This window comes from Dromiciops gliroides, chromosome 1, assembly GCF_019393635.1.
Source record: "Dromiciops gliroides isolate mDroGli1 chromosome 1, mDroGli1.pri, whole genome shotgun sequence".
In the NCBI taxonomy this organism is placed as follows: Eukaryota; Metazoa; Chordata; class Mammalia; order Microbiotheria; family Microbiotheriidae; genus Dromiciops; species Dromiciops gliroides.
The window spans coordinates 78,968,257-78,996,253 of record NC_057861.1 but is presented as its reverse complement, the minus strand read 5'-3'; the positions used below and the strand labels follow the sequence as shown (position 1 = coordinate 78,996,253).

Below are 27,997 nucleotides of genomic sequence, written 5' to 3'. Positions count from 1 at the left end.
TTCCTGTGAAAATGTATTTTATTTGAATTTCCAGAGAATGATCAGAAAGGATAGGGAACCCAGGTGACTAAGAGTATAAAGGGGTGGTCAGGTCTCCCAGGCTCTAGGCATGGGGAGTTTTCCCTGAGGGTAGCAATGGTGGACTTTCAGGAGCCAGCCTGGCAGGAACAGGAAGCCCTGTGTCCACCTTGAGGTTGAGCTGTAGTGACCAGGTCAAGGACAGTGACAGAGGCAGGGCCAGAAGCTCAGTTGAGACTTGGGCCCACTAGGTCTTCCATAAGCCAGCCTTTATGGAGATTGAGAGCCTGGGGAAGGTGGAAAGACATCTACCTTAGCTTCTATAAGCCAAGCCTCTCCTTCCAGTCCCCACTGTCTTTTTGGGACTTGAATGTTTGCAGTCTCTTCCTTATGGTCCGAGATCACTTCCTGGCTTGCTCGTAGTTGTTTTCAAACCAGGCACAAGTCTCCTTTACAGCTGAGGAATAAGTAAAGAGGTTGGGATGAAGGATCAAGGGAGAGTTCTAAGTCAAGTCCAACACCAACCCCTGTACCCCAGCCCATTCCCAAGGGCTCTGACTAGGGATATCAGTGAAAGACTGGACAGGATATCAGGTTAGCTGACTGGGTTCTATGTCCTCGACTTTTCCTGGAACAGACCTAGATTGGAATCATGGGATGTACATCATTGCTTTAAAGCCAACATGGGGGAATGGCTAAAATTCTAGTCAGGGATCCAGAAGATTTGAGGTCTAGTCCTGGTTCTGACTTATTATCTTAAGTAAGCCATATCCCCAAGCCCTCTCCCAGGGTCTTAGTGTCTTCTATCAAATGAGGATAAAAATTCATGCCCTGCCAAAGTTATAGAGGCATTAGGAACATCGGAATATAAAAATATAGGATAGAGAATTTTTTTAACAGAAGAGGAAACTAAGACCCAAAGAGAGAAAGTGACTTGGCCAAGGTCAAAAAATGAGACAGGAAAAGCCTGGATTTGAATCAAGGTCTTTGAATCCAAATCCAGTGCTCTTTCTACTATATCACCGTAGCAGGTATTTGCTGAAATTCCCCTAACCTTAGGGCTGAAAGGAACCTCAGGAGCCAATAAGTCCATTTTACAGAGGAAGAAACTGAAGCCCAAAGAGTGCAAGGTTTGGTGAGAGGTATGCAGAGTCAGGGCACAGGCAGGAGTAGCTGGGTCTTGCAGCTCCCAGCTCCTGGCTCTCCCATGCCGGCTCCTACCCACTACCACACACCAGGGGACACGGGTGACCTGAGGAGGCCAAAGCACTGGGAGGAGAGGTGATGGCAGAGGTTTGACCCCTTGATCTCAGAGCTGCGGGGAACCTGAGAGATCATCTAGTCTAGTCCGTGCCTGAATAGGAGTCCCCTTAACGGCTTCCATGACAAATGACGATCAGCTTTTGCTTCTGAAGAAATGGGAGTGAGGGCTTCTGGATTCTTGTTCTGTTTCTGTTCCTCCTGGCACCTCTGCTCCTCTGCCCCCCAACAATGCCTGCCTATCTATCTCAGCACCTTGGTTCCCTTCCTGTGCCACTCCATTTCTTTACTGTGGGAACCTGAGTGGTGTGAGAGGGACTGAGACCCTGTTTAGGGGGTTATGGCATTTTAAAGGCTTTTGAGCAAAGCCCCAAGAGAAAGGAAGTGTAGGTTTCTTTAGGCACCTGCAAAGTTTCTTCCACATCAGACATGGCTCACATACTGTCTTCGCCGACCTTAGAAACTACCCTCACCCTCACTCAGGGTAGTATTTCCCAGTGGATGCAGAATTTATGCTGGTAATGGTGATATCTTACATTGCACTGGCCATACCAGGAAATATGGCACAGTGGGGAAAAGAATACTGGGTTTGGAGTCAGAGACATGCATTTAAATCTTGGCCCTGCCACTTACTTTGGTATGACAGCTAAAGCACTTACCCTTGGAAGGGCCTCCGCTGCTGCTTATGTAAATGAGGGAGTGGACTAAAGTTCCTTTCTAGCCCTAAATTGATGATGCCATACATGATCTCCAGTGATGAGATACTCTACCTTTGGATGGACATGAATCTGGGGGTCCCACTGGACTGCCAGGAAATTAGCCTTCCCAAGGCAGGGCAGGCCCTTACCTTGTTTGAAGGGCGTGAACTGGAAGTCTGGAAGGTAGGCCCTCAACTTCTTGTTGCTGGCTGTCTTCTTGAACTGCCCATCCGACTTGGTTGTGTCAAACTATCGGTGACCCTGGGTCAAGGTCAAAGCCAAACTGGAGGGTTTTGTGTGGCAAGACAAAGGAGTTGCTTGGGGTTAATGTCTGAGTCATCTCCTTCCTCCCACTGTCCCCAGCCCATTTCAAGCCATACAGATTTCCAGGCCCTCATTCAAGCTCCACTCAAAGTCTCCTATCCTGCCTTAAAGGGCCAGTCTGATGGAGCTTCCAGGGTTCCCTTCCCCAGGACTGGCTGGCCCCAGAGAGCCAGGCTTCAGGGCCTGGGGACCAAGGGGCTCACAGGATTAGCAGCAACATCCCAGGAACAAAGGGACTGCGAGACTGGAGCACTGGCTTCTAGCCCTGGCTCTGGCCTTTGCTCACTGTGCAACATTATCTAGTAAGCAAAGTGGCAGAACTGGGGAAGGAAGAAGAGAGGAGGAAGCATCCTGGGTAGGACTGGGGAGTGTGGAGTAGTGAACAAGAGCTCAGGATATAGAGCTGGAGGGGCTGGGGGCCACTCAGCTCCATGACCCTGGGCATTTCTGGGCCTCTCAGGCCTGCTACCTTAAATTCTAAAACCATAAGATTCCCAGTTATTTTCTTATCACATGTTCAAGACACTATCCTCTCCTCAACATCCTGGGCTTTTCTTGTTTTCAGATGACTGTCAGTTAATCCTCACTAAAGCATAGCCTAAGAAAGAATATTGGTGAAGTAATCAAAGTTATCTATAGCCATATGGAAAAAATGCTCTAACTCACTATTGATTGGAAAGATGCAAATCAAAACCATTCTGGGGTACTACCTCATACCTATTAGATTGGCCAATAGGACAGAAGAGGAAAATGACAAATATTGGAGGGGATATGGGGAAAATGAGACATTAATGCACTGCTGGTGGAGTTGTGAATGGATTCAACCATCCTGTAGAGAGCAATTTGTCCAAACGGCTATAAAACCACGCATACTTTTTGACCAAGCAATACCACTACTAGGTCTGCATCCAAAAAGAGATAAAAAAACAAAAAGGAAAAGGTACAAAAATATTTATAGCAGCTCTTTTCTGGTGGCGAAGAATTCAAAATTGGGGAATGGCTGAACAAATTGTGTGATTATGATGGAATACTATTGTGCTATAAGAAATGAACAGGATGCCCTCAGAAAAACCTGCAAAGACTTACATGAGCTGATGCAAAGTAAAATGTACTGTGTACAAAATAACAACAATGTTGTAAAATGATCAGCTGTGAATGACTTGGCTATTCTCAGCAATACAATGTTCCAAGAGATCTCTGAAGGACTTATAATGAAAAATGCTATCCGTCCCCAGAGAAAGAACTGATTGATGGTGTCTGAATACAGATTTGGAGCATAATTTTTTTTACTTTACTTTTCTTGAGTTTTTTTTGGTCTATGTTTTCTTTTTACAACATGACTAATATGGAAATGTTTTGCATGACTACAAATGTATAACCTGTATCTAATTGCTTGCTTTCTCAATTTGAGGGGAGGAAGGGAGATAATTTGGAACTCAAAAGTTTTTAAAATGAATATTAAAAATTGTTTTTACATGTAACTGGGAAAAAATAAAATACTAAGTTAAAAAAAAAAAGAAAGACGCTTGGGGGGGCTACCACTCCTAGAGAAGTTTTAATAGAAAGACATCAAAGCTCGAAGTGCTACCTTAGTATCAAACTAGTCATGGAGAAGGAAACTGAGGCCCAGAAAAAGACTTTCTCAAGGTCACACTGTCATCATCAGTGGTAAGACTTGCTCCGGAGCTGAGATTCTTCCTACCATTCTAGGCAGCCTATCTGAATCACGGGAAGCCAACAGTCATGAGCTTGCTTGATTGCAGTCCCTAACACAGTAAAGGATACAGTCAGCTCCCCTTGGAAGCCCATGGCCTCTGTGATGGTCTCAGCTGCCTCCTTGATGGACACCTCATCCTCTTCATCCACTGAAAGAAAGTCTTGGATCAGGACAGCCCCAGGTTCTGCCCCTTCGACTTTTCCATCAATGGCCCAAGTCTTATCTTTCCATGGGGACCAGCTCCTGCCCCATGTCCTCCTCAAAACTGTATGTGATCACCCTAACTTATCAAGAATTCTCCTTCTTGGGGCAGCTAGGTGGTGCAGTGGATAGAGCACTGGCCCTGGAATCAGGAGGACCTCAGACACTTGACACTTAACTAGCTGTGTGACCTTGGGCAAGTCACTTAACCTCAATTGCCTCACAAAAAAAAAAAAGAATTCTCCTCTTTGCTCAACTCCCACCTGAGTTCCTGCAGCCTTTGCCTTTAGAGTAGACAGTAAGAATGAGGTGGGGGAGGGGGGAGGGAGGAGTTCTGTACCTGATAGGATGATAGGATCCACCTCATTGTATTCCCGAAGGACCCAGAGGAAGAGGCGGGCCAGGTCCTGGAGGCAGTGGGGGAGGCAAAGTTGGGCCATGAAGTTACAGATTGAGGTCACACATTAGGTCAGCATGGGGTGGGGAGTATATGTTTAACCCTAAAGCCCCTGATGGCACAGCCTTGCCTAGGCCAGGCTCTGTGGGCCCAGAGAAAGGAGGAACTCTGGACTAGTGGTCCTGATTCCCTCTGTACTAAGACCAAAGAGGTCACAACAGAGGAATGGGCTGGTGGTTCAGCCAAGTAACCTCAAGTGCCAGGAAAGGTAGAGGGGGCCTGAGAGCAGGCAGTCTAGAAGTCAGGAAAAGATCATGGCTTAGAGCTGAAAGAGGCCTTAGAGGTCATTAAGTCAGGGCAGGGTGGTCCCCTGACTTTTCCAAGGTCATACAGGCAGTCAGTATTTCAAGGAAACCCAAGCCCTCTGACTCCCAAGCCCACCACTGTCCAATAAGAAGAGGCCTGGAGCCAAGGGGACATCACCTCCAGCAGTTTGGAGGAGCAGATGGTCCTTAAAGCAGTCAACCCAGCTGGCCCAAAGCCGTCCAGGGCTGGCTCCAGCCACCTACAAGAGCCTTCCTCAGATCCAGCTCAGGCCCCACCTCGGAGGGCTCCATCCAGGGCCTCTTGTTTCTGGATTCGTGAAACCACAAACCTTTAGTTAGAAGGGCCCTTGGAAGGGACTGAGGCCCATCTTTCCTCTCGACAGCTTCCCAGGGATAAGCAACTCTGCTCCTGAGGCAGTCCATTTTCATGTGGGATTGCTCTAACTGTTAGGAAGGGTTTCCTTTCATAAACCAAAACTCTGCCTCTGCAATTTCCATCTGTTGTTCTTGCAGATTCCCTCCACTCACATGCTAGCCCAGGGACTTTCTAAATACTGGGTCCAGGTCTCCCTCTCCTCATCCTGGACTGATTCTGACCAGGGATACTTGGAGCCTTCAGGACAGACTGGATGACTCCGTGAACACTATAGGGCTAGGGTCTCCTTTCAGAGCTGAGAGAGGTTCCCTGCCTAATTAGGGGTAGTGACAGTTGTGTGTGTGTACATGGGGAGAGGAGGGCATGCACACATGCAGATCAGAAAGGCCTTCATCAGAGGAATCTTGACCTCCCTCCCATAGAGAACCCAGGCATCTGAATGAGCACTTACCAAGGAGTAGATGAATTGCCTTCGAGGCTTCCCAGTGCCCCACACGGTCAGAGCTGAGCCGCTGCCTAGAAAAAGGGAAAGGAGGGTGGAATAAGGAGAGACCAGACCACCCTGACACACACAGACAAAAAAAATAACCTCAGATTTGAGTTGAGGACCAATCTTCCTGGAGTTAAGCCTAATACAGTGAGGATGGGGGCTGGAGATGGGATTAGGAAGAAGTGCACGTGTGTGCGTGTGTGTGTGTGTGCACGCGCACACACACACACACGACAAAAAGGTACAAATAGATATATGCACAAAGATGCAGACAGACTCACGCTTTGCAAGGTAGACTTTGTGGATGAGGCCAGGAAGCACATGGCCATCTTCAATGTTGAAGTTGTCATGGGGTCCAAAGACGTTTGTGGGGATGACAGCGGTGAAGGTACAGCCGTACTGCTGGAAGTAAGCCCTGGGGTGGGAGTGAGGGTAGGGCTGGTTGGGGCTCTCCTTACAGGGTACCCAGGACTCATCTTTCAGGGCCCAGATCAATCCACCTCCTACAGGAAGCCCTCTAACTATTACCATAGTCACTGACCTCTCCTTTCTCCTACTTCTCCAGTCTGGGTGCCACATTGCTAGGTTTGAATCCTATCCTTATCTTATCTTGTCTTCTTCTCCTGGCCTGGAAAGCTCTTTCTCCCTCTTCCCTCCTCCCAAGCTGGACTGGGCTCAGCACTGGGCAAACAGAGACTCTATAAAGACATTTCTTTTTAATTATTTTTTTAATTTTTTTAAGTGAGGCAATTGGGGTTAAGTGACTTGCCTAGGGTCACACAGCTAGTAAGTGTTAAATGTCTGAGTCTGGATTTGAACTCAGGTCCTCCTGACTCCCAGATCTGATGCTCTATCTACTGCACCACCTAGCTTCCCCTTATAAAGACATTTCTATTGCTTACCCAAGGGGCCCCAACCCAGTCCATCTTTAAGCACCATAGCTGCCTGCAGCAGGAATTGATGCTTTTATCAGCGTGTGAGAGCTGGAAAGGAACTTAGTGTATGACTCACTTAACAGACAAGGAACCAGAGGCTCACAGAAGAGGCAGTAACAGTTATGGCATAATGGTCACAACCTGGATTCGGATGTTAAGGCTGGATGATGACTACCTGTTGGCTAGGGTTATATATAGGGAGGATTCCTCTGAATGGGCCAGGCCACCCAAGGTCCTTCCAGCTCTCAGATTCCGTGAGACCTGAGCTCTCTTCCCAGCTCTACCCCTTACCATCCAACTCTAGTCAAGTCCCTTCCCCTCTTTCAAGCTAGTATCTTCATCTGTAACACTGAGATAGTGATGCTGGCACTGCCTACCTCTCACAGGCTTGTTGTGAGAGGATCGAATGAGATTATGTAAAATGTTACTGAAATGTTGGGCTATTATTTTTCCAATGTATAACTGGATGTTTAATAAATGTTGGTCGAAATGAATTGGAGACCCTTGGCTGAGGACAATCAACCAATAATTATCAATATATCAAGCACCTACTCTGTGCCAGGCATACATCATAATGATGATATTCATGTTTCTTGTTCAACACTGATGCCAATTGAAGGTGAGAGCTTCAAATCAGTTACTCAACGAGCATTTATTAGTAGCTAACTATGGGCCAGGAACTGTGCTAAGTACTGGAGATCCTAGGCAACGATGGTCCTCATATCCCAACGTAAAGATGTAAATAATGAGGCACACACACACACACACACACACACACACACACACACACACACACACTCTAGACGGTAGATAACCTTAAAAGGCACTAGTGGAGGGGGAAGGAGGAGAAAGAACCTAGGAAAGGCCTTATGCACAAGATGGGACATGAGCAGTCTTGAAGGAAATCAGAAAGCCAGAGACGATAAGAAGGGGGCAGCCTACTCATTCCAGGCATGGGATAAGAGATAAGGGAGATGGAGTTGGGATCAGGAAACAGCAAAGAGGCTAGTGTAGCTGGATCACAGATAGGGTAGGGGGCAGTAAAGTCTAAGAAGGCTAGAAAAGTGGGAAAGGACCAGGTTATGAAGAGCTTTAAATGGCAAACAAGGCATCATATCTGATCCTGATGATAGGGAGGAACCAGTGGAGTTTTTTGAGTAAGAAAGGGATATGATATGATTGGACTTATGCTTTAGGAAAAATCACTTTGATAGCTGAGTGGAGGATGGATTAGAATGGAGAGGGATTGAGGCAGGGAGACTAATTAGAAAGTTATGGTACTGGGGGCAGCTAGGTGGCGCAGTGGATAGAGCACCAGCTATCACTAAAAAAAAAAAAATCAATCCTGCAATAATAACAATCAGTCATGTAATAATCCAATAATTAAGAGTCTGAAGGTAAAATAAAACAATTCTGATGAGGATGGGGAATTGTTAAGAGATGTGAATGCTCTTTCTTTCTTTCTTTCTGTCTTTTTTTTAGTGAGGCAATTGGGGTTAAGTGACTTGCCCAGGGTCACACAGCTAGTAAGTGTTAAGTATCTGAGACCAGATTTGAACTCAGGTACTCCTGACTCCAGGGCTGGTGCTCTACCCACTGAGCCACCTAGCTGCCCCACATTTAGATTTCTAAAAGACAGGAAATGGACTTAAGGGAAGGTTACAGAATGAATCCAAATGTTTGGCATGATTCTAGAAGTGTCAGGAATGCAAAAGCTAAGAATGAGAATAATGGGAAGGAAAAATAAGGAGAACAAAAAAGGGTTTTTTGGAGGTTTTTAAGCTATATTGGGGGAAAAAGAGAAGACTCAAAGAAGGAATAGGACTGCTGCTCAGGTTAGATGACATAACACATAACAGAGAAATCAAAACTAGCCAACTCCTACTTTTCTTATTTTCCATCCAGGAGAATTTCTTGGAACTTGAAAGGACAGAACAAAAATAGCTAGTGAGGAGCTTATGCCTAGCACAAATGGGGAAATATTAAGAGAGCATCTTGGGGGGAGCTAGGTGGTGCAGTGGATAAAGCACCAGCCCTGGATTTAGGAGGACCTGAGTTCAAATCTGGCCTCAGACACTTGACACTTACTAGTTGTGTGACGCTAGGCAAGTCACTTAACCCTCATTGCCCTGCATGAAAAAGAGAGAGAGAGAGAGAGAGAGAGAGAGAGAGAGAGAGAGAGCATCTAGCTGTTCTTGATGAATTCAAGTCATAGGGATCAGATGAATTATATCCCACTGAAAGAAGTGATAGATGTCCTTGTTGAACAACTGTCAATGGTCTCTAAAAAATCATGGAGAAGAAGACAGATGGCATAAAACTAGATGCACACACAGTGCATTCTTGGTGGAGCTGTGGATCAGTATAACCATTTTGGAAAACAATTTGGAATTATGCAAAGTGACTAAAATGTCTATATCCCTTTACACAAAAATTCCATTATTAGGCTCATACTCTAAAGAGGCTACTGATAAGAAGTCTCCATATATACCAAAATATTTATAGCAGTACTTTTTCTGACAGCAAAAAATTGGAAACAATATAGAGGTACCCTGATTAGGGGACAGCTAAACAAATTATAGTACACGAATGGAATGGAATGTTACTGTGCTGTAAGAAATGATGAATATAGAGAAGTATGGAAAGATCCATATAAACTGATGCAGAGTGAAGTAAGCAGAGCCAGGAAAACAATATATACAAATGACTACAACAGTATAAACAGAAAGAACCACACACACCCACAAACCCACATACTTTCTTTCCTCTCTCAATCAATTAAAAGTGAATATTGTAACATTATAAAGAACAAGCATGCCTTGAAAGAAAAGATATGAGAATATACCCTAACCTGACCCCTTTGCAGAGATGAAAGGACCACAAGTCTTGTACACTGCACACATTTTCAGACTTTCTTGATGTATAGATTATTTATCTCATTTCCCCCTCTTCTTTTTCCATTTTTTTCTCTCTTTAAAAAACACCCTTTGTTATATGGAATGGCTCTCTGGGAGGGGAAGGGAAACTGAGGGAAAACTATGATGATGTAAAAAAAAAAAACCAAAACCCTACCATATCAATAAAAACTTATTTTAAAAAATAAAGCTTTTCAGGGCAGCTAGGTGGCACAGTGGATAGAGCACTGGCCCTGGAGTCAGGAGTACCTGAGTTCAAATCCGGCCTCAGACACTTAACACTTACTAGCTGTGTGACCCTGGGCAAGTCACTTAACCCCAATTGCCTCACTTAAAACCTAGTCCCTTTCTCCTTATCTTTTCCATCTTTTTATGCATTATGCCCTTCTAAGGTATAGCCATACTAGCCTTCTGGCTATTCCTCATATGAAACACTCCATTCCCACCTCCAAACCATTGCACTGGCTGTCCCCTGTGCCTGGCATGCTTTCCTCTCATCTTGGATTCTTACAGTCTCTGGCTTGTTCGAGACTCAGCAGAAATGCCACTGTCTGCAGGAAGTCTTTCTAGGTTCCTCCACATACAAGTGCCTTCCACTCTAAGGTTACCTCCCCTTTACTTGAATGTATCTTGTAGATGCCTATTTATGTACATATTGTCTCCCGAATTAGAAATGAAAATTCTTTGAAGAATTTAGGGTAGGGTTTGATTATACTTGCCCTTCATATCCCCAGCAGGTAGCAAAGTGCCAGACACACAGTAGGTACTTACTGAATGCTTGATTGGTTGATTATATGTGTATGTGTTGTCTCTCCCAAAAGAACATAACCTTAATGAGAGAACTGTTTACTTTGTTTCTGAAATAAAACATTTGTAAAGCACTTAGCACAGTTCCTAGCACATAGTAAAAGCTACATAAATAATAGCTATTGATATAATAATGATAACATTATCACTTTTGTATCCCCAGTGTTTGATACAGTAGGTGTTTAATAGATGCTTGCTGATTGATAAATTGGAAAGTGGGGCCTGTGAGGCTTGGAAGGTGCACATGCGTGACAAGATGGTGGGCTGGGGTTTTCGGCACTGTTGCCTCCCAACCACCCCAGACCTGTTCTGCACGTCGATCATGCGCTTAGCATAGGAGTAGCCGAAGTTGCTGTTGTGTGGGGGTCCGTTGTGAATCTGAGTGTAGGGGTGGGAGAGGGGAGAGAGAAAGAGAAAGAGATCCTTGAGGCTCAAAGGTAATGGGGGGCCCCACACCTCCACTTGCCCCTTCTGCCCAGCCCTTTCCCCTCCCTCCATCAGGCACTTCAGGGTAGGGTCCCTTACCATGGTCTCATCGATGGGGTAGGTGGTCTTGTCAGGGAAGATACAGGTGGAGAGGCAGGAGACCACCTTCCGAGTGCCCACCTCATAGGCTGACTGCAGGACGTTGTCATTGATCTGAATGTTCTTCCTCTGAAAGATGAAGGACAGCCTGACCTCCCTACTCAGCCACAGTCATCTTTGATCTTCCTTTCCCCCCTCCCCTCCAATCAATTGGCAATTCCTTTTCAATTGACCTCCAAAAATCTCTCCCACATGTCCTCTCCTCTTCACTCTCATTGACATCACTCTACAATCTAGTTTAAGAGTCTACTGCCACAATCAAGTGGAGTATTTTAGGTCTTCAAAGTGGTTCTCCTAGGGGCAGCTAGGTGGTGCAGTGGATAGAGCACCGGTCCTGGAGTCAGGAGTACTTGAGTTCAAATCCAGCCTCAGACATTTAACACTTACTAGCTGTGTGACCCTGGGCAAGTCACTTAACCCCAATTGCCTCACTAAAAAAAAAAAAATTGCATACCAAAGTGGTTCTCCTGGATCTAGTCTCCTGTCTTCTAACCTATCCTTCACAGGCTACCCAAGTAATTTTAAGGTATAGGTCTGACGGTGTCACTCCCCTGCTCAAAAACCTTCAATGGCTCCCTTGCTGCCTCAAGAACACAATTCAAATTCCTTAGCCTTGCCTTTATGGATCCCATAATCTGGTTGGCAGTTACCTCTCTAATCTTGCCTCTTGCTCGTCCCTTCATACATCACAAAGCCCCCTTTTCACTTACAAAAAATCTCAACTTCTAATTTGGGACTCCTAAGTCATATGATTTCAAGCTAGATGAGGCCTTAGAAATAATTTCATCCCCACTATCACCTTGTAAGGCCCTCAATCAATATGTATTAAGTGGATGTACTGAATTCTGGTCCTGAACACCATGCCATGCTAGGAAGAGAGGCAGGGAAAGTCAGAGGAGAGCCCATGGCTGGTTACAAGGAAATATGGGTTCCAGCCTAACTCACTAAGTGACTATGAACATCCCCTTTTCTCCCTCTGGGCCTCAGTTTCCTTCTCTGGAAAGGATGAAATTAGACTAGATGACTAAGGATCCTCTGAGCCCTGACAATATCCATTGCAAGCTCCTTCCCAGCCCTGACATTCTGATTTTGAACTGAAACCTTATGATCCTCTTGTAAAATTGCCTTGCACAAATATACGCCAGGACTTGTGATGAATGTAATAGGCTGTGGAGCCCACTCTTTAAGCAGAGAAAGGTATTCTGAACTGAAAAGAGAAAGGTAAATATGACTGATTTCTTTTTTTTTTTTTTTTTGCGGGGCAATGGGGGTTAAGTGACTTGCCCAGGGTCACACAGCCAGTAAGTGTCAAGTGTCTGAGGACGGATTTGAACTCAGGAACTCCTGAATTCAGGGCCGGCGCTTTATCCACTGCGCCACCTAGCTGCCCCGACTGATTTCTTTTTGCAAAATTCAGCTCAAATTCTGGCCCAAGTCTTTTTTTGGGGGGGTGGGAGGGGGCAATGAGGGTTAAGTGACTTGCCCAAGGTCATACAGCTAGTAAGTGTCAAGTATCTGAGGTCGGATTTTAACTCAGGTCCTCCTGAATGCAGGGCCGGTGCTCTATCCACTGCACCACCTAGCTGCTCCTGGCCCAAGTCTTTATAAGTGGGGCAGCAAAAGAGTCAAGAGGCAGGGGCAGCTAGATGGCACATTGGATAGAGCACTGGCCCTGGAGTCAGGAGTACCTGAGTTCATATCTGGCCTCAGACACTTAACACTTGCTAGCTGTGTGATCCTGGGCAAGTCACTTAACCCCAATTGCCTCACTTAAAAAAAAAAAAAGAGTCAAGAGGCAGAAGGCCAAGGTCATAGGTCCAGCTCTATCACAGGCTTGTTATGAGACCTTGAACTAGTCATTTCCTCTGGGCCTGAGTTTCTTCAGTAAAATGAGGAGGTTGGACAGGTTCTTATTGTGGAATCTGTGACCTCAATAATATATAGATATAAATATCTATATATTATTGTATACTGTATACCTATATATCTATAACTGTATGTGTGTGTATACTATTGCAACAGCATCAGTTTCCTTTGTAATCCTCTGAATTTTATTTTATGTATTTAAAAATATTATAACAAAGTAGGAGAACAATTCATACAATGACAACAATATGGTAAAGACTTTAAAAAAACTTTACAAGAATTAGGAGCTCTGATCAGCATAAGGACCAACCACAATTCAGATGACTAATGATGAGACATGCTGTCCACCTCCTGATAGACAGATGGAAGACTCAGAGTACAGCTTGAGACATACATATTTTTTGGATACAACCAAAGTGGAAATGCATTTTGCCTGATTATCTATGGTTGTAACCAGTTTTGTTTTTCTTTCATTCTCATTTGGGAGGGAGGATACATTGGGGTGGGGAGAGAAGGCAAATTTTTGCTGATTGAAAAAAAAGCATTTTTAAAAAACAACATTATTTTGAGAAGGGGGTCCACAGTTTTACCAGACTCCCAAAGGAGCCCATGACATGAAAAAGGTTAAGAACCCCTGTATTAGAGTATCTCTCTGGTGCCTTCCAACCCTGACATTCTCAGTTCTGATTCTATACTTGTATCTCTCCATTTCTACGGAATTTTAATGTTTACAAAGTGCTTTGTTCACAATGACCCTCTGAAGGAAACAGTACAAGTATTTACTGTCCCCGTTTTAAATATTAAATCCCTATTTTAAATATGGGAATATGGAATTTGCCTTCTGCAAGGTTATAAAGCTATCAAGTTGCAACTGAACTTCAACCCAGGCCAAATCCAAGTAAGACTGAGGGGTTGGCCGGGACTAGGGGGTGTGATGGTGGAGAGGAGGTGCTGGGGGAGAGCTGGCGCTTTGGGCACTACTGGTGCTCAAGGATTATGTCTTCCGCCGAGGCCTAACCCAAACTGCTGCTCCAACCAATACAGTATGTGCCTAATAAATGCTAGTTGAATGGAACTGCACCTGCCATGTTGGTCTCCAATCACATGCATATACACACACAGAGACATACATGTTGTTAGGGCATAAAACCTTAAAAAATATACCAGTCTATGGGGCAGCTAGGTGGTGCAGTGGATAAAGCACTGGCCCTGGATTCAGGAGGACCTGAGTTCAAATCCAGCCTCAGACACTTGACACTTACTAGCTGTGTGACTCTGGGCAAGTCACTTAATCCCAATTGCCTTACCAAAAAAATTATATATATATATATACACACACACCAGTCTTCCAAGCTCTGAAAATCTCTTGCTCTGTCATGTTTCTCTCTCCCAGCTTCCAGGAACCCTGGGTAACTTACCCTAAGGTAAGCTGGCCCTTAGGAAGGGCTTAATGCTTGCATAATTCTACATAAGAATGAGTCCTACCACTGGGTACCCTTCCCCCTGAGAAGTTCCAGGACAGCATCTCAGGAAATTGGGGGAGGAGGAAGAGGAAGTGCCTTAAAGGGAGAAGAAATCACCTTCTATGTATGGTCTTCCCCATTTCAAAGTTCCAAGGGCAAAAGCTTTTCTTACCCAGAAGTCCAGGTTATACTTGATGTTTCGGAAGAGGCCGCCCACCATGGCGGCCAAATGGATAACATGTGTTGGCCGGTGCTTCTCAAACAGGGCTCGGGTCTGGGCTGTGTCCCTGGCAGGGGGAGAGGCAAATCATACCCTGACTCAACAGATATTCACATTACAGGCAGAGCAGAGGGAGCTCTGAATCAGACAGTAAAAAAATGCACATGCGCATTAATTTAACTCTTGGTACTCTAAATGTGAGGCTCTTGTGCCATGTTGTCACCTAAAATATATTAATCCTGATGATCTTGCTATAAACACATCCAGAAGACAAAAGAAAGTTGCAGATAAATAGAAAAACGGCTCACAGGTTGACACAGGTTGTGTGACTGGACTAACCTCAGTTCCTTGTCTATAAAATGAGTAAGTTGAAATCAGTGGCTTCTAAGGTCTCCTATGGCTGCAAATCTATGATCTTAAGTAAGGGTTGTTGGGGCAGCTAGGTGGCACAGTGGATAGAGCACCAGCCCTGGAGTCAGGAGGACCTGAGTTCAAATCCAGCCTCAGACACTTAACACTTACTAGTTGTGTGACCCTAGGCAAGTCACTTAATCCCAATTGCCTCACTAAAAAAAAAAAAAGAAAGGGTTGTTGCCCCAAAGCAACAAACAACATCATTTTATCATCTTGTATTGTATTGTTTAATGTTAAGTATTTGGGAAGGGACCACCATGAAAATAATCACAAACGTATGCTTCAAGATTGGAGGCAGAAGACAAAGAAACTCTATGAAGAACCTGAAAAGACCCTCCAAAAAAATTCAACATATAATTTGTCACTCAGTGACTTTAATGGAAAAGGTGGGAATAGGTATGGATGCTGAAAAACAGGTCCAGAAAAAAGAATGAAATAAGACAAAAAGATTTACAGACTAATAGAAACCAGGTTTACGTATCCCAAATTCCTTCTTCAAGAGAAGAATCAGAAAGGCTCTGCATATGACAAAGCAGCTGCGTGGTACAATGGATTTAGAGTCCCAGACTTGGAATCAGGAGGACCCAGATTCAAATCCTGCCTCAGACATTTATTTAGCTGTATGACTCTAGACAAATCACTTTACCTCCCTCGGACTTTGTTTTCCCTTCTTTAAAATGGAATAGCACTGGTGGCTAGGTGGCACAGTGGATAAAGCATTGGCCCTGGACTCAGGAGTTCCTGAGTTCAAATCCGGCCTCAGACACTTGACACTTACTAGCTGTGTGACCTTGGGCAAGTCACTTAACCCCAATTGCCCTGAAAAAAACAAACAAAAAAAAATTGAATAGCACTTATAGGGTTGTTGTGTGGATCCAACAAAATTATATATGGAAACAGATAGATATAGGTATATAGATATACATGTATAGTTATATAAATGCTAGCTATTATTATTATGACAAACTTATAGGAAATGATTTATCAGTGATAAAACTTATCAGTCATTCCTAAATGGTCTATATTGAGGGACTGATTCACAAGGTATATTAAAAATAGGAAGATACCAGAGGTTTGCAGGGGGGGGGGGGACTCAGCCCTTATTAGTGGGGGGGGAAGCAACTACGAGGACATCACCAACTCCACATGCTATTAAGGCCAAGAGAACTTGATGCCTGCAGTGCTTTTCATACTGACTAGTCTCCAATTCTATACTATTGTTAATATTGTATAAGGATAAGTATACTTTAAAAAATTTTGAAATTGCAAATGCCAGCCTTCCGCTCTGAACCTAAATGCTAATACTGCTCACTAGAAAATGTGCCCATACATGCATACGTAGCTATGTTGGCAAACTGGAGTCTCCTCCCTTTTAATACTGTGGTTTCCTGTCCCACCTCCCATGCCTGTCTAGGTCAGACTCCAGGGGAAAAGTTGTTATTCCTCAGAATAAAGGCTCTATTGTTCTCCCTTAAGTGGCAAGTCTCAAGGTCATTTTCAAAGGCTTTGGTCAAGCTAGTTAATAATCCTGACAACAACAACAACAAAAAACTCCTTAGGATTCTGTAACTGTTTTCTGTTCACTGATGCAAATTATTGAAATTTTATCATCTTGCCCTGTATCTTTAAACTGTTGGGAAGATTTCTTCCTATTTCTTTTTCTTTCTTTCTTTCTTTTTTTGTGAGGCAATTGGAGTTAAGTGACTTGCCCAGGGTCACACAGCTAGTAGGTGTCAAGGGTCTGAGGTCAGATTTGAACTCAGGTCCTCCTGAATCCAGGGCCAGTGCTCTATCCACTGCGCCACCTAGCTACCCCAGATTTCTTCCTATTTCTTTTTCTTTCTTTCTTTCTTTTTTTGTGAGGCAATTGGAGTTAAGTGACTTGCCCAGGGTCACACAGCTAGTAGGTGTCAAGGGTCTGAGGCCGGATTTGAACTCAGGTAACTCCTGAATCCAGGGCCAGTGCTTTATCCACTGCGCCACCTAGCCGCCCCCTTCTTCCTATTTCTAAAATGGTACCAATCCTTGGCTCAGGCCAGGTGCAGCATTTTCTCAGTGGTCCCCTAGTTCTTACAGAGAGCAGATCTCCACATCTTAAATAGAGATAAGGATAAGCCTTCAGATTTCATTCTCACCACCCTATTCTGCCAATCACTGCCCTAGAATGCCAGGGAACTAGCAAAGTGAAACACCCTTGATATGCTTCAGAAAGGGTTTGTGAGCCATGTTGGGAGGTAAGAGTTTATGCTGGTTCCTAGCCCTGTCCCCAGCCACTTAGGGTTCTTAAACTAAAGGGTAACACAAGTGCTGATACCCTCACTTCTCCCACACTCAGCCCACCTGACCCAGATAGCTGGTGAAAAACTAGTTTTGGGGTTTCAATCCATCCAGAGAATTGGGGAGGGGGTGTTGGGAGAGGGTATTTAGGGAAGCACTGCCCTTTCCCTTGACCAGTTCCTTTCTCCAACTAGCCAATCTGTGACTGTGAACTTCTGTAATCTTGGCTAGCAGGTGGAGATCCAACTCAAGATAGACTTGAGGAGCACCTCATCTTATCTCCACCTGATCTAAGACCTCCACTGGCTACAAAGAATAACTTTCAATAAACTTCATGATCAAATTCCTAAGTGTTATACATGTGGTCTGTTTCTCTCCTGGGTATGGTGGTTGGTTCATTGAAAGATCATCCATTAGGGGAAGCTAGGTGGTGCAGTGGATAGAGCACCGACCCTGGATTCAGGAGGACCTGAGTTCAAATCAGGCCTCAGACACTTAACACTTACTAGCTGTGTGACCCTGGGCAAGTCACTTAACCCCAATTGCCTGACTTAAAAAAAAAAAAAGAAAGATCATCCATTTACAAGGCAATAGCTGCTAAAATATAGGAAATAATGTAAATAAAGAAATTTGATCAATGCTCCTCTTCCTTTTTTTTTTTTTTTTTGGTAAGGCAATTGGGGTTAAGTGACTTGCCCAGGGTCACCAGCTAGTAAGTGTGTAAAGTGTCTGAGGCCGGATTTGAATTCAGGTCCTCCTGAATCCAGGGCCAGTGCTCTATCCACTGCACCACCTAGCTGCCCCCGTTATTTTCTATGAATCCCAAGAGTAACCCTGACTCTTTGAGAAAAAGGAGTAAGGCATTAAAGCATATGCCTGCCTACTTGCCCATCTAAATAAAAAATGTATAAGGATCATACAGATAGGCATCAAGGGCATCACAGATGATGGTACAGTTAGGGAACAGTCAATTTTTCAGAAGCATTATTCCATCTTAAACCACATCTTAGCCATCATGTAACTAACAGAAAGATATCATTGTCTTTATTGCTTATTGACTATAAAAAAGTCTTGGATTTAGTAGCACAAAATACAATCTCAAAGGCCTTCTTCCAACAAAATTTTCAAAGTTATGTAAGATTTAATGAAAGACATAACATATAACTTTTTTTTTTGGACAATAACAATCATTACCATCAGCTAAGTCAGAAAACAAGGATACAACTGCTTGCCAGATGTTCATTCACCACTGTCACTACTGTTCCAGTGCAGAATCCAAGGTGAAGAGGGATTCCTGACAACTGGTCAGGTTCCCCAGATGCTCAGCTTTGCAGAGGACATCATGCTGGTGGTATCAAGCCCTAGAACACTGCAGAGCCTCCTAGACACGGTTTGTAACTGCTCAAAGGAGTCTGCCCTAACCACCCGTACAGTCAAGACTATGACATACAACCTAGAATTTGTCCTTCAGCACATACATCTATGAATTGTCTAATGAATTTACGTATCAATTTAACTAGCTAATGCCAAATAAGTTAGCACAAATAAAAAACTGATTTTATCACACTCAGAGTATATTATTCTCTAGCAGGGCTTCATACGGAATGTGTTATTCACAATTTAGCAAGCAATATTTATACATGATAGGAAATAAAGAATATAAAAATGACTATTCATTAAAAAGCAGGTGGCCACATTAAAAAAAAAAGGTACTTGTTAAAAGAAAATGTGCATCATTCACTAGAGGAGCTAGAGAAGGGATTTATTTTCTTTGTATAGCTAGTTTTTATTAAATCAAAGACAACTGCCCATCAGGTCAGATAAGGGAGGACTCTGGAATCCTTTATCTTCAACAACTAAGGGTTTTTGTATAGATATGTAGAGAAAAGGAGACACTGAAGGTCACCAGAGGCTGCATCTGGTTTTGCAGGTTACAGGGGGTCAAAGACGGCAAAGTGGCTAATACAGAACAAAAGAGTCAGCTATGTTTTTCAAGAAATTCACTTTCAACTAGACACAGACACACATGCCTGTGCAAGTACTCTGTGTGTGTGTGTGTGTGTGTGTGTGTGTGTGTGTGATAATGCAAATGGACAAATTGGGCCCCATAATTCAACAGGAGAAGGGTGGGCTCAGCAATGTAAGGGAACCCAAGCTTCTCCCTAAAATGAGGGTCTCTCTCTTTTTTTTTTTGTGGGGCAATGGAGGTTAAGTGACTTGCCTAGGGTCACACAGCTAGTAAGTGTTAAGTGTCTGAGGCCTGATTTGAACTCAGGTCCTCCTGAATCCAGGGCTGGTGCTCTATTAACTGCACCACCTAACTGCCCCTCATGAGGGTCTCTTTTTATCCTCCATCCAGGTCATGCTTGCTCGTTGACCATGAGAATCCTCCAAAGCTGCCCTGGGTCTGCTCCCCTTTTCCCTTTAGACTACCTCTCTTGGTAATCTCATCAACTCCCATTGGTTCAGTTGTCATTTCTTTTAAATTGCCTATTCATTTATTTAGTTTATATTCAGAGTACATCATAAGACATGCCAGGCTGAATGAAGCAGATGATACCATTCTGATGGGAGGAAGTAAAGAAGAATTAAGAAACTTTTTGATGAGGGTGAAAGAGAAGCATATAAAGGTGGCTTGAAATGTAACAAAAACAAACCAACCCCCCCCTCCCCCAAGATCTTGCAAACTGATCTCATCACTTTCTTTCTTTCTTTCTTTTTTTTTGCAGGGCAATGAGAGTTAAGTGACTTGCCCAGGGTCACACAGCTAGTAAGTGTTAAGTGTCTGAGGCTGGATTTGAACTCAGGTCCTCTTGAATCCAGGGCCAGTGCTTTATCCACTGCACCACCTAGCTGCCCCTCATCACTTCCTGACAAATAGAATTGTTGTCTGTCCTTCATTCTCAAAGAGAACCAATGACATCAGGAGGAAGATGTCTTCACTTGCAATTAACTGTCATTTCTACGCAGAAGATTCTCAGTTCTATTTTTCCAGCCCAAATCTTCAGACTCGCATTTCCAACTGCTTGCTGGGTATCTTGAACTGGATGCCCCATAGACATCTTGAACTCAAAATGTTCACAGATGAACTCATTTTCTTTCCCCTGCAAACTCTGCCCTCATGCCAACCTGCCTCTTCTTGTCAAGGGTCCCACCATTCACCCTGTCATCTAGGTTCAGTGTCTTCTGACTCTTCACTCCCACTCAGCTCCACTATCCAATCCATTGCCAAACCCTGTCATTTCTGCCTCCACAATAGCCCTCATCCATGTATCTGCTTCTTTCCAGTCACAAAAGCACCACCCTGATTAATTCAGGTCCTCATTACCTCTCAAATGGAAGCCACGGAAATGGCCTCTGAGCTACCCATCCTCCACCTGGCTAACAAGGGGATTTTTCTAAATCATAGATCTGACTATGTTGCATCCCTGCTCCAGAAGCTCCAGTATCTCCCTATTACTTCCAAGTTGAAACAAAACTCATCTTATTGCAATTTAAAGCTCTTCATAGGGGCAACTAGGTGGCACAGTGGATAAAGCACTGCCCTTGGATTCAGGAGGACCTGAGTTCAAATCCAGCCTCAGACACTTGACACTTAAATAGCTGTGTGACCTTGGGCAAGTCACTTAACCCTCATTGCCCTGAAAAAACAAAAACAACAACAAAAAATTAAAGCTCTTCATAACCTGAGCCCTTCTTCCCTCTTCCTCTATCTGAGCATTCCAGCCATCCATATCTGCCTCCTTGTTGCTCCTCAAAGACAACTTCCATAGCCTGTCTTGAGGCTTCTGCGTGAGCATCCCTGCTCCTGGAAGACTCTTGCCCCACCCCTTCCTCCTCGTAGTAGCCCTAGTTTACTTTCAGACTCACCTCTAGTATCACCTTGGGCGAGAGGCCTTTCCTGGCCCCCCCCAGCTGCCTAGTCTTTGCTCTGAGATTATCTTCAATCTACTCTGTATCTTTCTTACATGTCCCTGGTTATTTACACATTGTCTCTTGCACTAGAATGTGAGGTCCCTGAAAGGCAGATTGTTTTTGCCTTTCTTTGTATCCTAATTGCTTAGCTTGACACAGTAAAAGCTGAATAGGGCAGCTAGGTGGTACAGTAGTGGTGCTGGGCCTGGAGTGATGAAAACATGAGTTCAAATCCAGCCCCAGACACTAGCTGTGTGACCCTGGGCAAGTCACTTAACCCTGTTTGCCTTAATTTCTTCATCTGTCAAATGAGCTGGAGAAGGAAATGGCAAACCACTCCAGTATCATTGCCAAAGAAAACTCCAAATGGGGTCACAAAGAGTGGGACTGCAAACAACTAAACAACAACAAAGGCTGAATAAATGAATGAATGACTAGCTTTTGGGACCAGGGACCTAGAAGTCAGTCAGAGACATGTGGTTATGTGGTTACCTGGGGAAAGGGAGAAAGATGCTGAAGGGAAGTGCCCAAGCAAATAGTGGCTGGGTTGCCAGGTACAGGTAGGACAATAAAGGGTGGGGCAGGTAAAGAGCTGGCTTTCTTGGCATAAGGTGGGGGATCAGGATGTTTGTCCAGGGTGAGCGGAGGAATTAGGCAGGTTGTGCCCTAGGTCTAGCTCATTCCCAGCTCATTCCAGTCTAATACAGCCCAAACCTACTGCCTGGACAGAGAGAAACAGATATGTGTAAGGACCCAGAGGAGAAAGGTATGAATCACTTACATTAGGTCTGCATCCTTAGAGGAGACAAATATCCACTGTTCTCCAGGCTGGCTGGCACCATCAGCCACCACTCTCTGGATGGCCTTCCCCACCAGGCCAGAGCCCCCAGTGACCAGGATCCGAGTGACCTCCGATGGGTCTGCCATGCCTGCTACACCTGTGGGGACAGAGATCACAAACAAGGTAGGAAAAGTTGGGCCTTGCTCCTTACCTGCCCCAATCCTACTGTAATAAGGTAATAATGATCACTCATCTTTATAGAGCCTTTTCCATATATTGGCTCACTTGATCCTCACAACAGCCTTTTGAGGTATTACTGTTTAAATACTGGTTAAGTGACATCCATAGACAGGTCTCAGTTGGGGGGCTATTCTGGACCAGCCAACTCTGCCTCCTTCATGAAACCTTTCTAGATCCTTTCACATGATAAGATCTCCCCTGCTCCAACCTCACAGAACATTTTGTTTCGTACCTCTCTAATAAATTTGTGATATTGAGGCAGCTAGTTGGTATAATAGTCAGAAAAGACCCAAGTTTGACTTCTGTCATTTAACTAGCTGATTGACCCTAGGCAAGTTATTTATCTTTTCTCAACCTCAGTTTCCTCATTTGTAAAATGGGGATAATAATAGCACTTACCTCACAGGGTCATTTTGAGGATCAAATGAAATAATAAGTTTAAAATACTTTACAAACCTTAAAGCACTATGTAAATGTTAGTAGTAATAATAATATCAATATCAATATTAATTGCCATTAGTGTTTCTGCCCTATCCCCATACTAACTGCAAAGAGCCATGAGGGCAGGAAACGTATTTCATCTAAACTTGGCGTTTCTCTCAGTGTCTAGCACAGAGCTCTGCAAAACCAGTGTGTGTTGTTCTTGTTGGCCCCTTTCCTACCTTTCCCCTTCCCTCACACATTTGCTGCTTCTTCCTCTTTCCTTCCCTCATTACACCAAACTAATACCAATAAGAGACACTAGAAATTACAGTTACCCTTAAGGAGACTGGGCTTTATGATCAACAGAGATTGTGCAAGGGTATGGTAGAGATTGTGGGTCAATGTAGGTGGCAAAGTCTAGCACCTACTGAATACCTAACACAACATGACTCAGTGGCTAGAAATATACATCAGAAACTCATTACTATTCAAGGCCTGACAGACAACACCACCATGACACCGATGCCGCCACTGCCACCACTACCACCAATACAGATCTCCAAATATCCTAGAGAAATCAGCCAGTTAACTGTTCTGGAAGCAGACTACTACTAGCACAGACTGAACTGTTGCTTACAATCTCCTGTACATAAGATTGATCCATAAAGACTTGAGATGTCAAGTTAACAAGCATGAAGAGTAACGCTTTTCAGTAGATGCTGTCAAAGCTGTCTGAAGTGAAATACTGAGACCTGGCAGAGATCAAAATGCTGGAGTGAGGAGGTGCCTATTTCCCCACAGTGGTGCCTGCTGGTGGAGTGATACTCAGGATGTTCTCAGTGTGTTTTGTGGGGTATTATTATTTTATTAATATTAGACACCAGTAAAGGATTGACCATGTGTCTCCCTGACTTCTCCTGGTCTCAGACTGCATGGTAAAGAAAGCAGGGAGAGAGCTTCAGCATGGCAGTTAGGGCAAGCAGGAGAAAAAAGACTCATAATAAGCTAGAAAGCCAAGCCAAAAGAGCTCTCAGCCTTTTTACAGTATTTTTAACCTCTTTCCATAGAGGTGGATCAATATACATCATCAAAGCTAATTGGTTAGCATCATTGAATTCCATTGGTTGACATTATTTAAAGGTGATCTAAATTAAAATGAACTCTAGGGGCAGCTAGGTGGCGCAGTGGATAAAGCACTGGCTGTGGATTCAGGAGGACCTGAGTTCAAATCCGGCCTCAGACACTTGACACTTAGTAGCTGTGTGACCCTGGGCAAGTCACTTAACCCCCATTGCCCCACAAAAAAAAAATAATAAAATTAATTCTACAGATGATATCAGGGAAAAGAAGTTGGTCAAGTCAAAGTTCTTTATCTAGGTGTGGTTTGATCTTGTATGGAGCAAACTGCCTCAGTTTACCCAAATAACTCGAGGAGACCACCAAGTCAAGCAGAGATTTATTACATTCCCATAGGAATGGGCAAGTTCAATACCTGAACCGCGCCAGCCAATACATTCCTTGACCTTATATAGGAATGTTGGTCAGAGGGGAAGTCCCCACACACACTAGGTCGAGCTCACAATCTAACATCCAATCCTGTCTCACCCAGGGTGCGTGTTCAGCTCGTGATCAATGTATGGAGACATGCATACGTGTTCCAGGAGCAAGGGGGAAAAGGGGAGGGGGAACAAGGTCAAACCAAAGGAAGAGGAAACAGGGGAGTGACAGTCAGATGTTTCAGATCTCACAGTTCCCACTGACTCCCCTCTCCCGGCCCCTGTCTCTAAAGATATTCAACCTGAATAACAGGAAGAGTCACTCAGGTGTTTTAGCATTGTTTTGTAGTTGTGTTAATTCTAGAAGGATGACAGGGTTAAAATTTATCTTCAGTTATGTTGGGAAGAAAAGGATAATCCATTGTTGGGACCCCAGGGCCAAGGGGATTCTGCTCTGAGAAAAAGAGACATGTCACTTAACATCTGGTCTCAACTCAATTGCTGCATCCTGTGCCAAGCCCCATCCTTTCTTCTTGAGTCCTGAGTATTGAATTGGTGGGCAAACTCCCTGACCCACTGACTGGGGTTCTGACACATGATGGATTGCAGACAAAACTAATATGTAGCTGACAAGTGGGGAGACTGAGCAGAAATAAAAATACTGTTAATTGGCAATAAAACTTAAAGGAGGGGGCAGCTAGATGGCGCAGTGGTTAAAGCACCGGCCCTGGATTCAGGAGTACCTGAGTTCAAATCCGGCCTCAGACACTTGACACTTACTAGCTGTGTGACCATGGGCAAGTCACTTAACCCCTATTGCCTAAAAAAAAAAAAAAAAAAAAACTTAAAGGAGACAGTGAGAATTTGACAAGCAATAAACTTCTAAACGAACTATACTGGGGCAGGGCTGGGTACCTTCCAGATCCCAACCTCAGAGTTTAATCTGACTCAAATCCATAATCATATCATATAATCCCAAGGGTCCTTTCTGGTGATAGACAAAAGGGTCTATTTTCACTTCTTTTGTTCCCTTGGGTTTGTCCCAGGTCAAGGAGAAATGGACTTTCTGGAAAAAGGACTGAGAAACTGATCTCTGGGTCCCCCCCCAAGAAATCCATTCTTTCTTTCTTTCTTTTTTTTGTGGGGCAATAGGGGTTAAGTGACTTGCCCAGGGTCACACAGCTAGTAAGTGTCAAGTGTCTGAGGCTGGATTTGAACTCAGGTCCTCCTGAATCCAAGGCCAGTGCTTTATCCACTGTGCCATCTAGCTGCCCCCAAGAAATCCATTCTTGTTTGTTTGTTTGTTTGTTTGTGGGGCAATGGGGGTTAAGTGACTTGCCCAGGGTCACACAGCTAGTAAGTGTCAAGTGTCTGAGGCCGGATTTGAACTCAGGTACTCCTGAATCCAGGGCCGGTGCTTTATCCACTGTGCTATCTAGCTGCCCCAAGAAATCCATTCTTAATAATTATTTTCTCATATCAGGGCACTTACAGCCTAATACTTTTAATGAACTACAAAAACCAGGTGGTTTGTTTTTTTAAGTCACCTGTACAACTGTCTGGAGAACAGTAAACATAAAATAATAATATAGTAGGATAACAATTTGTCACAAAGCCATTTCTACCTGAGCCCTATCAAAAGAGATGAGAAAAAGCTGCTGCTGATGATAATAACAACACAAAGATAACAACTCTTACTTCTGTAGTGCTTTATGGTTGAATTTCTAATTAGCCAAAAGGCAGAGGCCCATAGAGAAAAGAAGTCCATGTTCTTGGCAAGGAGTGGGAGGGACAGGGATGAAGTTTTACAGACTAAGCTGCCTTCACTGGGCATAAGGGCCTTCTTTTTGTCACCTGCTATTTAAGATGTGTTTACTGAGAGTTTGTCAAGGGCACCCACTCACAAACACTAATCCCACCATACCTCCCTCAAAGGATCAGTCTTATGGTGGGATAGGAACAGTTGAAGGGAGTATTTGTCCTGGGATCCAAGAGGGTGAGAGAGGATCATCTAGGAATGGAAGGAAGAAAACTCTCTAAGATCTGAACTTCTAGGCTGCCACATATCTATTCATTGTCCTGGGGAAGCATAAAAGCCCTGGATGCAGGCCAGGGACAGCCAAGACCTAATATCAGTCTTCTCTCAAACACTCTCCCGTTCCTATCTCACCTGAGCAAGTCAGGGTCAGATTTACAGAGGATGGAAAGGAACTCAAAGACCCACCTGGTCTACCCTTCCTCTTTTAAAATATTTATTATATTTTTTTTGTGGGACAATGAGGGTTAAGTGACTTGCCCAGAATCACACAGCTAGTATGTGTCAAGTGTCTGAGGTTGTATTTGAACTCAGGTCCTCCTGAAGCCAGGGCCGGTGCTTTATCCACTGTGCCACCTAGCTTCCCCCTACCCTTCTTCTTAAGGCTAGAGCACACTTTACAACTGCTGTGACAAGCATCTGGACGTGCCTGCAGAACTCCAGTGAGGAGGTCTCAACTTCTTCCCAAGGCAGCAAACAGAATAAACTCCTTTAAGGGCAGAGGATGCTTTTTTTTTCTATCCAGTGTCGGTGCTTAATAAATTTTTGTTGATTAAATAATTTTGTATTGTGTTTTTCCTTTCTGGAATCTGCTTTTCAGCTATCTGTTCATTTTCTCTCTGGGGCCAAGGAAAATGAGGGTAACATCCCTTTTCTACAAGACAGTCCTTGGAAACATTGTAAGATAGCAATTGTGTTTCCCAAGCCCCCTTTCTCCAGTTCTTCCCTCTCCTCTCTTCTTGTTTATGAGTGTGGTTGGGTAGGTTCGAGATTAGCTCTGTCCTCACCGTGGCCCCTCAATCAAAGGATCCACACTCATTTATTATATACTATGTATATACATTGTGCCAGATGCCTAGGATACAATGACAAAGGTGAAACAGTCCCTTCTCAGTTGTTTGCACGTTGCCAACTCTATTAGATTGTAAACTCCTTAAGGGCAGGGATGGTCTTTTGCCCCATTTTATATCCCCAGCACTTAGCCCAGGGCCTGGCACATAGTAGGTGCTGGCTGACCTGCCTTGCCTTCAAGGAGCTGACATTCTGAAAGGGGAAAACAACATGCACATAAGTAAGGATGTAATGCTTACAATAAATATAAAATAACCACAGGGTAGTTGGGCATTGGGAGGGAGGGGAGAACTGGAGGGCACATGAAAATCTGGTCCCGTTTCCCCTGACAGGAGCAGAGGGGCCCAGGAGGGCTGGGAGAGGAGAGAGGAGGGGATCAAACCTTGTCTGCCCTCCGGATACAGCGTGGGTCTGTCTTCCGTGGGCCCTTAAGACCTCCCCCCGGGCAAATGGATAGAAATGGATAGGGAGCCGGCCCCAAAGTCAGGTCCTCCTGACTCCAAATTCGGACTCGGACACTTACTAGCTGTGTGACCCTAGGCAAGTCATATAACCCTGTCTGTCTTGGTTTCCTCATCTGTAAAATGAGCTGAAGAAGGATATGGCAAACTCCACCAGGATCTTTGCCAAGAAAAATCCCAAATCGGGTCACGACGAGTCAGACATAACTGAAAAACAAGAGAACCTCGGACTCTCTGTGGGCCTCAGTTTACCGCCTCTGTCCAAAGGGATAGACCACATGTCTAAACTCTCTTTCTGCTGACACTCGGGTGGTAAGTGATGCCACGCCACGGCCCTCCCCATCTCCCACTTCCCCCATTCCGCCTTCCCCCAACCCAGACTCCCACCTTGGCTCCGGACTCCACCTGCTGCTCCACAGCGGCTTCCGGCAGGAGTCCACACCGGCCACGCAAGAGGATCCAGCCAAAGAAGGGACTGGGGAGGAGCAGGACGGAGAACCCCCGA

At 44.4% G+C, this 27,997-nt stretch overlaps 1 protein-coding gene across 1 annotated transcript; it reads right to left on the bottom strand.

Annotated features, from left to right (window-relative positions):
• GFUS (GDP-L-fucose synthase) lies at window positions 1–27,992 on the bottom strand. Its single transcript, XM_043979314.1, has 11 exons — window positions 27,880–27,992; window positions 21,986–22,142; window positions 14,551–14,665; window positions 10,990–11,118; window positions 10,769–10,842; window positions 6,089–6,222; window positions 5,769–5,833; window positions 4,559–4,625; window positions 4,086–4,165; window positions 2,126–2,225; window positions 1–475 (listed from the first exon to the last, which is right to left on the bottom strand). Exons 2-11 carry the CDS (start codon window positions 22,129–22,131, stop codon window positions 420–422), a joined length of 966 nt encoding a protein of 321 aa, XP_043835249.1. The 5' UTR covers window positions 22,132–22,142; window positions 27,880–27,992; the 3' UTR covers window positions 1–419.
• Between the last annotated feature and the right edge of the window lie 5 nt (window positions 27,993–27,997).

Excerpts from the sequence above, each read along its gene's own strand:
- GFUS (XM_043979314.1), bottom strand. The coding sequence starts at position 22,131 with ATGGCAGACCCATCGGAGGTCACTCGGATCCTGGTCACTGGGGGCTCT. Across the intron at positions 11,119-14,550 it reads AGTATAACCTGGACTTCTGG|AGGAAGAACATTCAGATCAA; the intron begins GTAAGAAAAGCT and ends TTCATCTTTCAG. Across the intron at positions 4,166-4,558 it reads GGATCCTATCATCCTATCAG|TGGATGAAGAGGATGAGGTG; the intron begins GTACAGAACTCC and ends ACTTTCTTTCAG.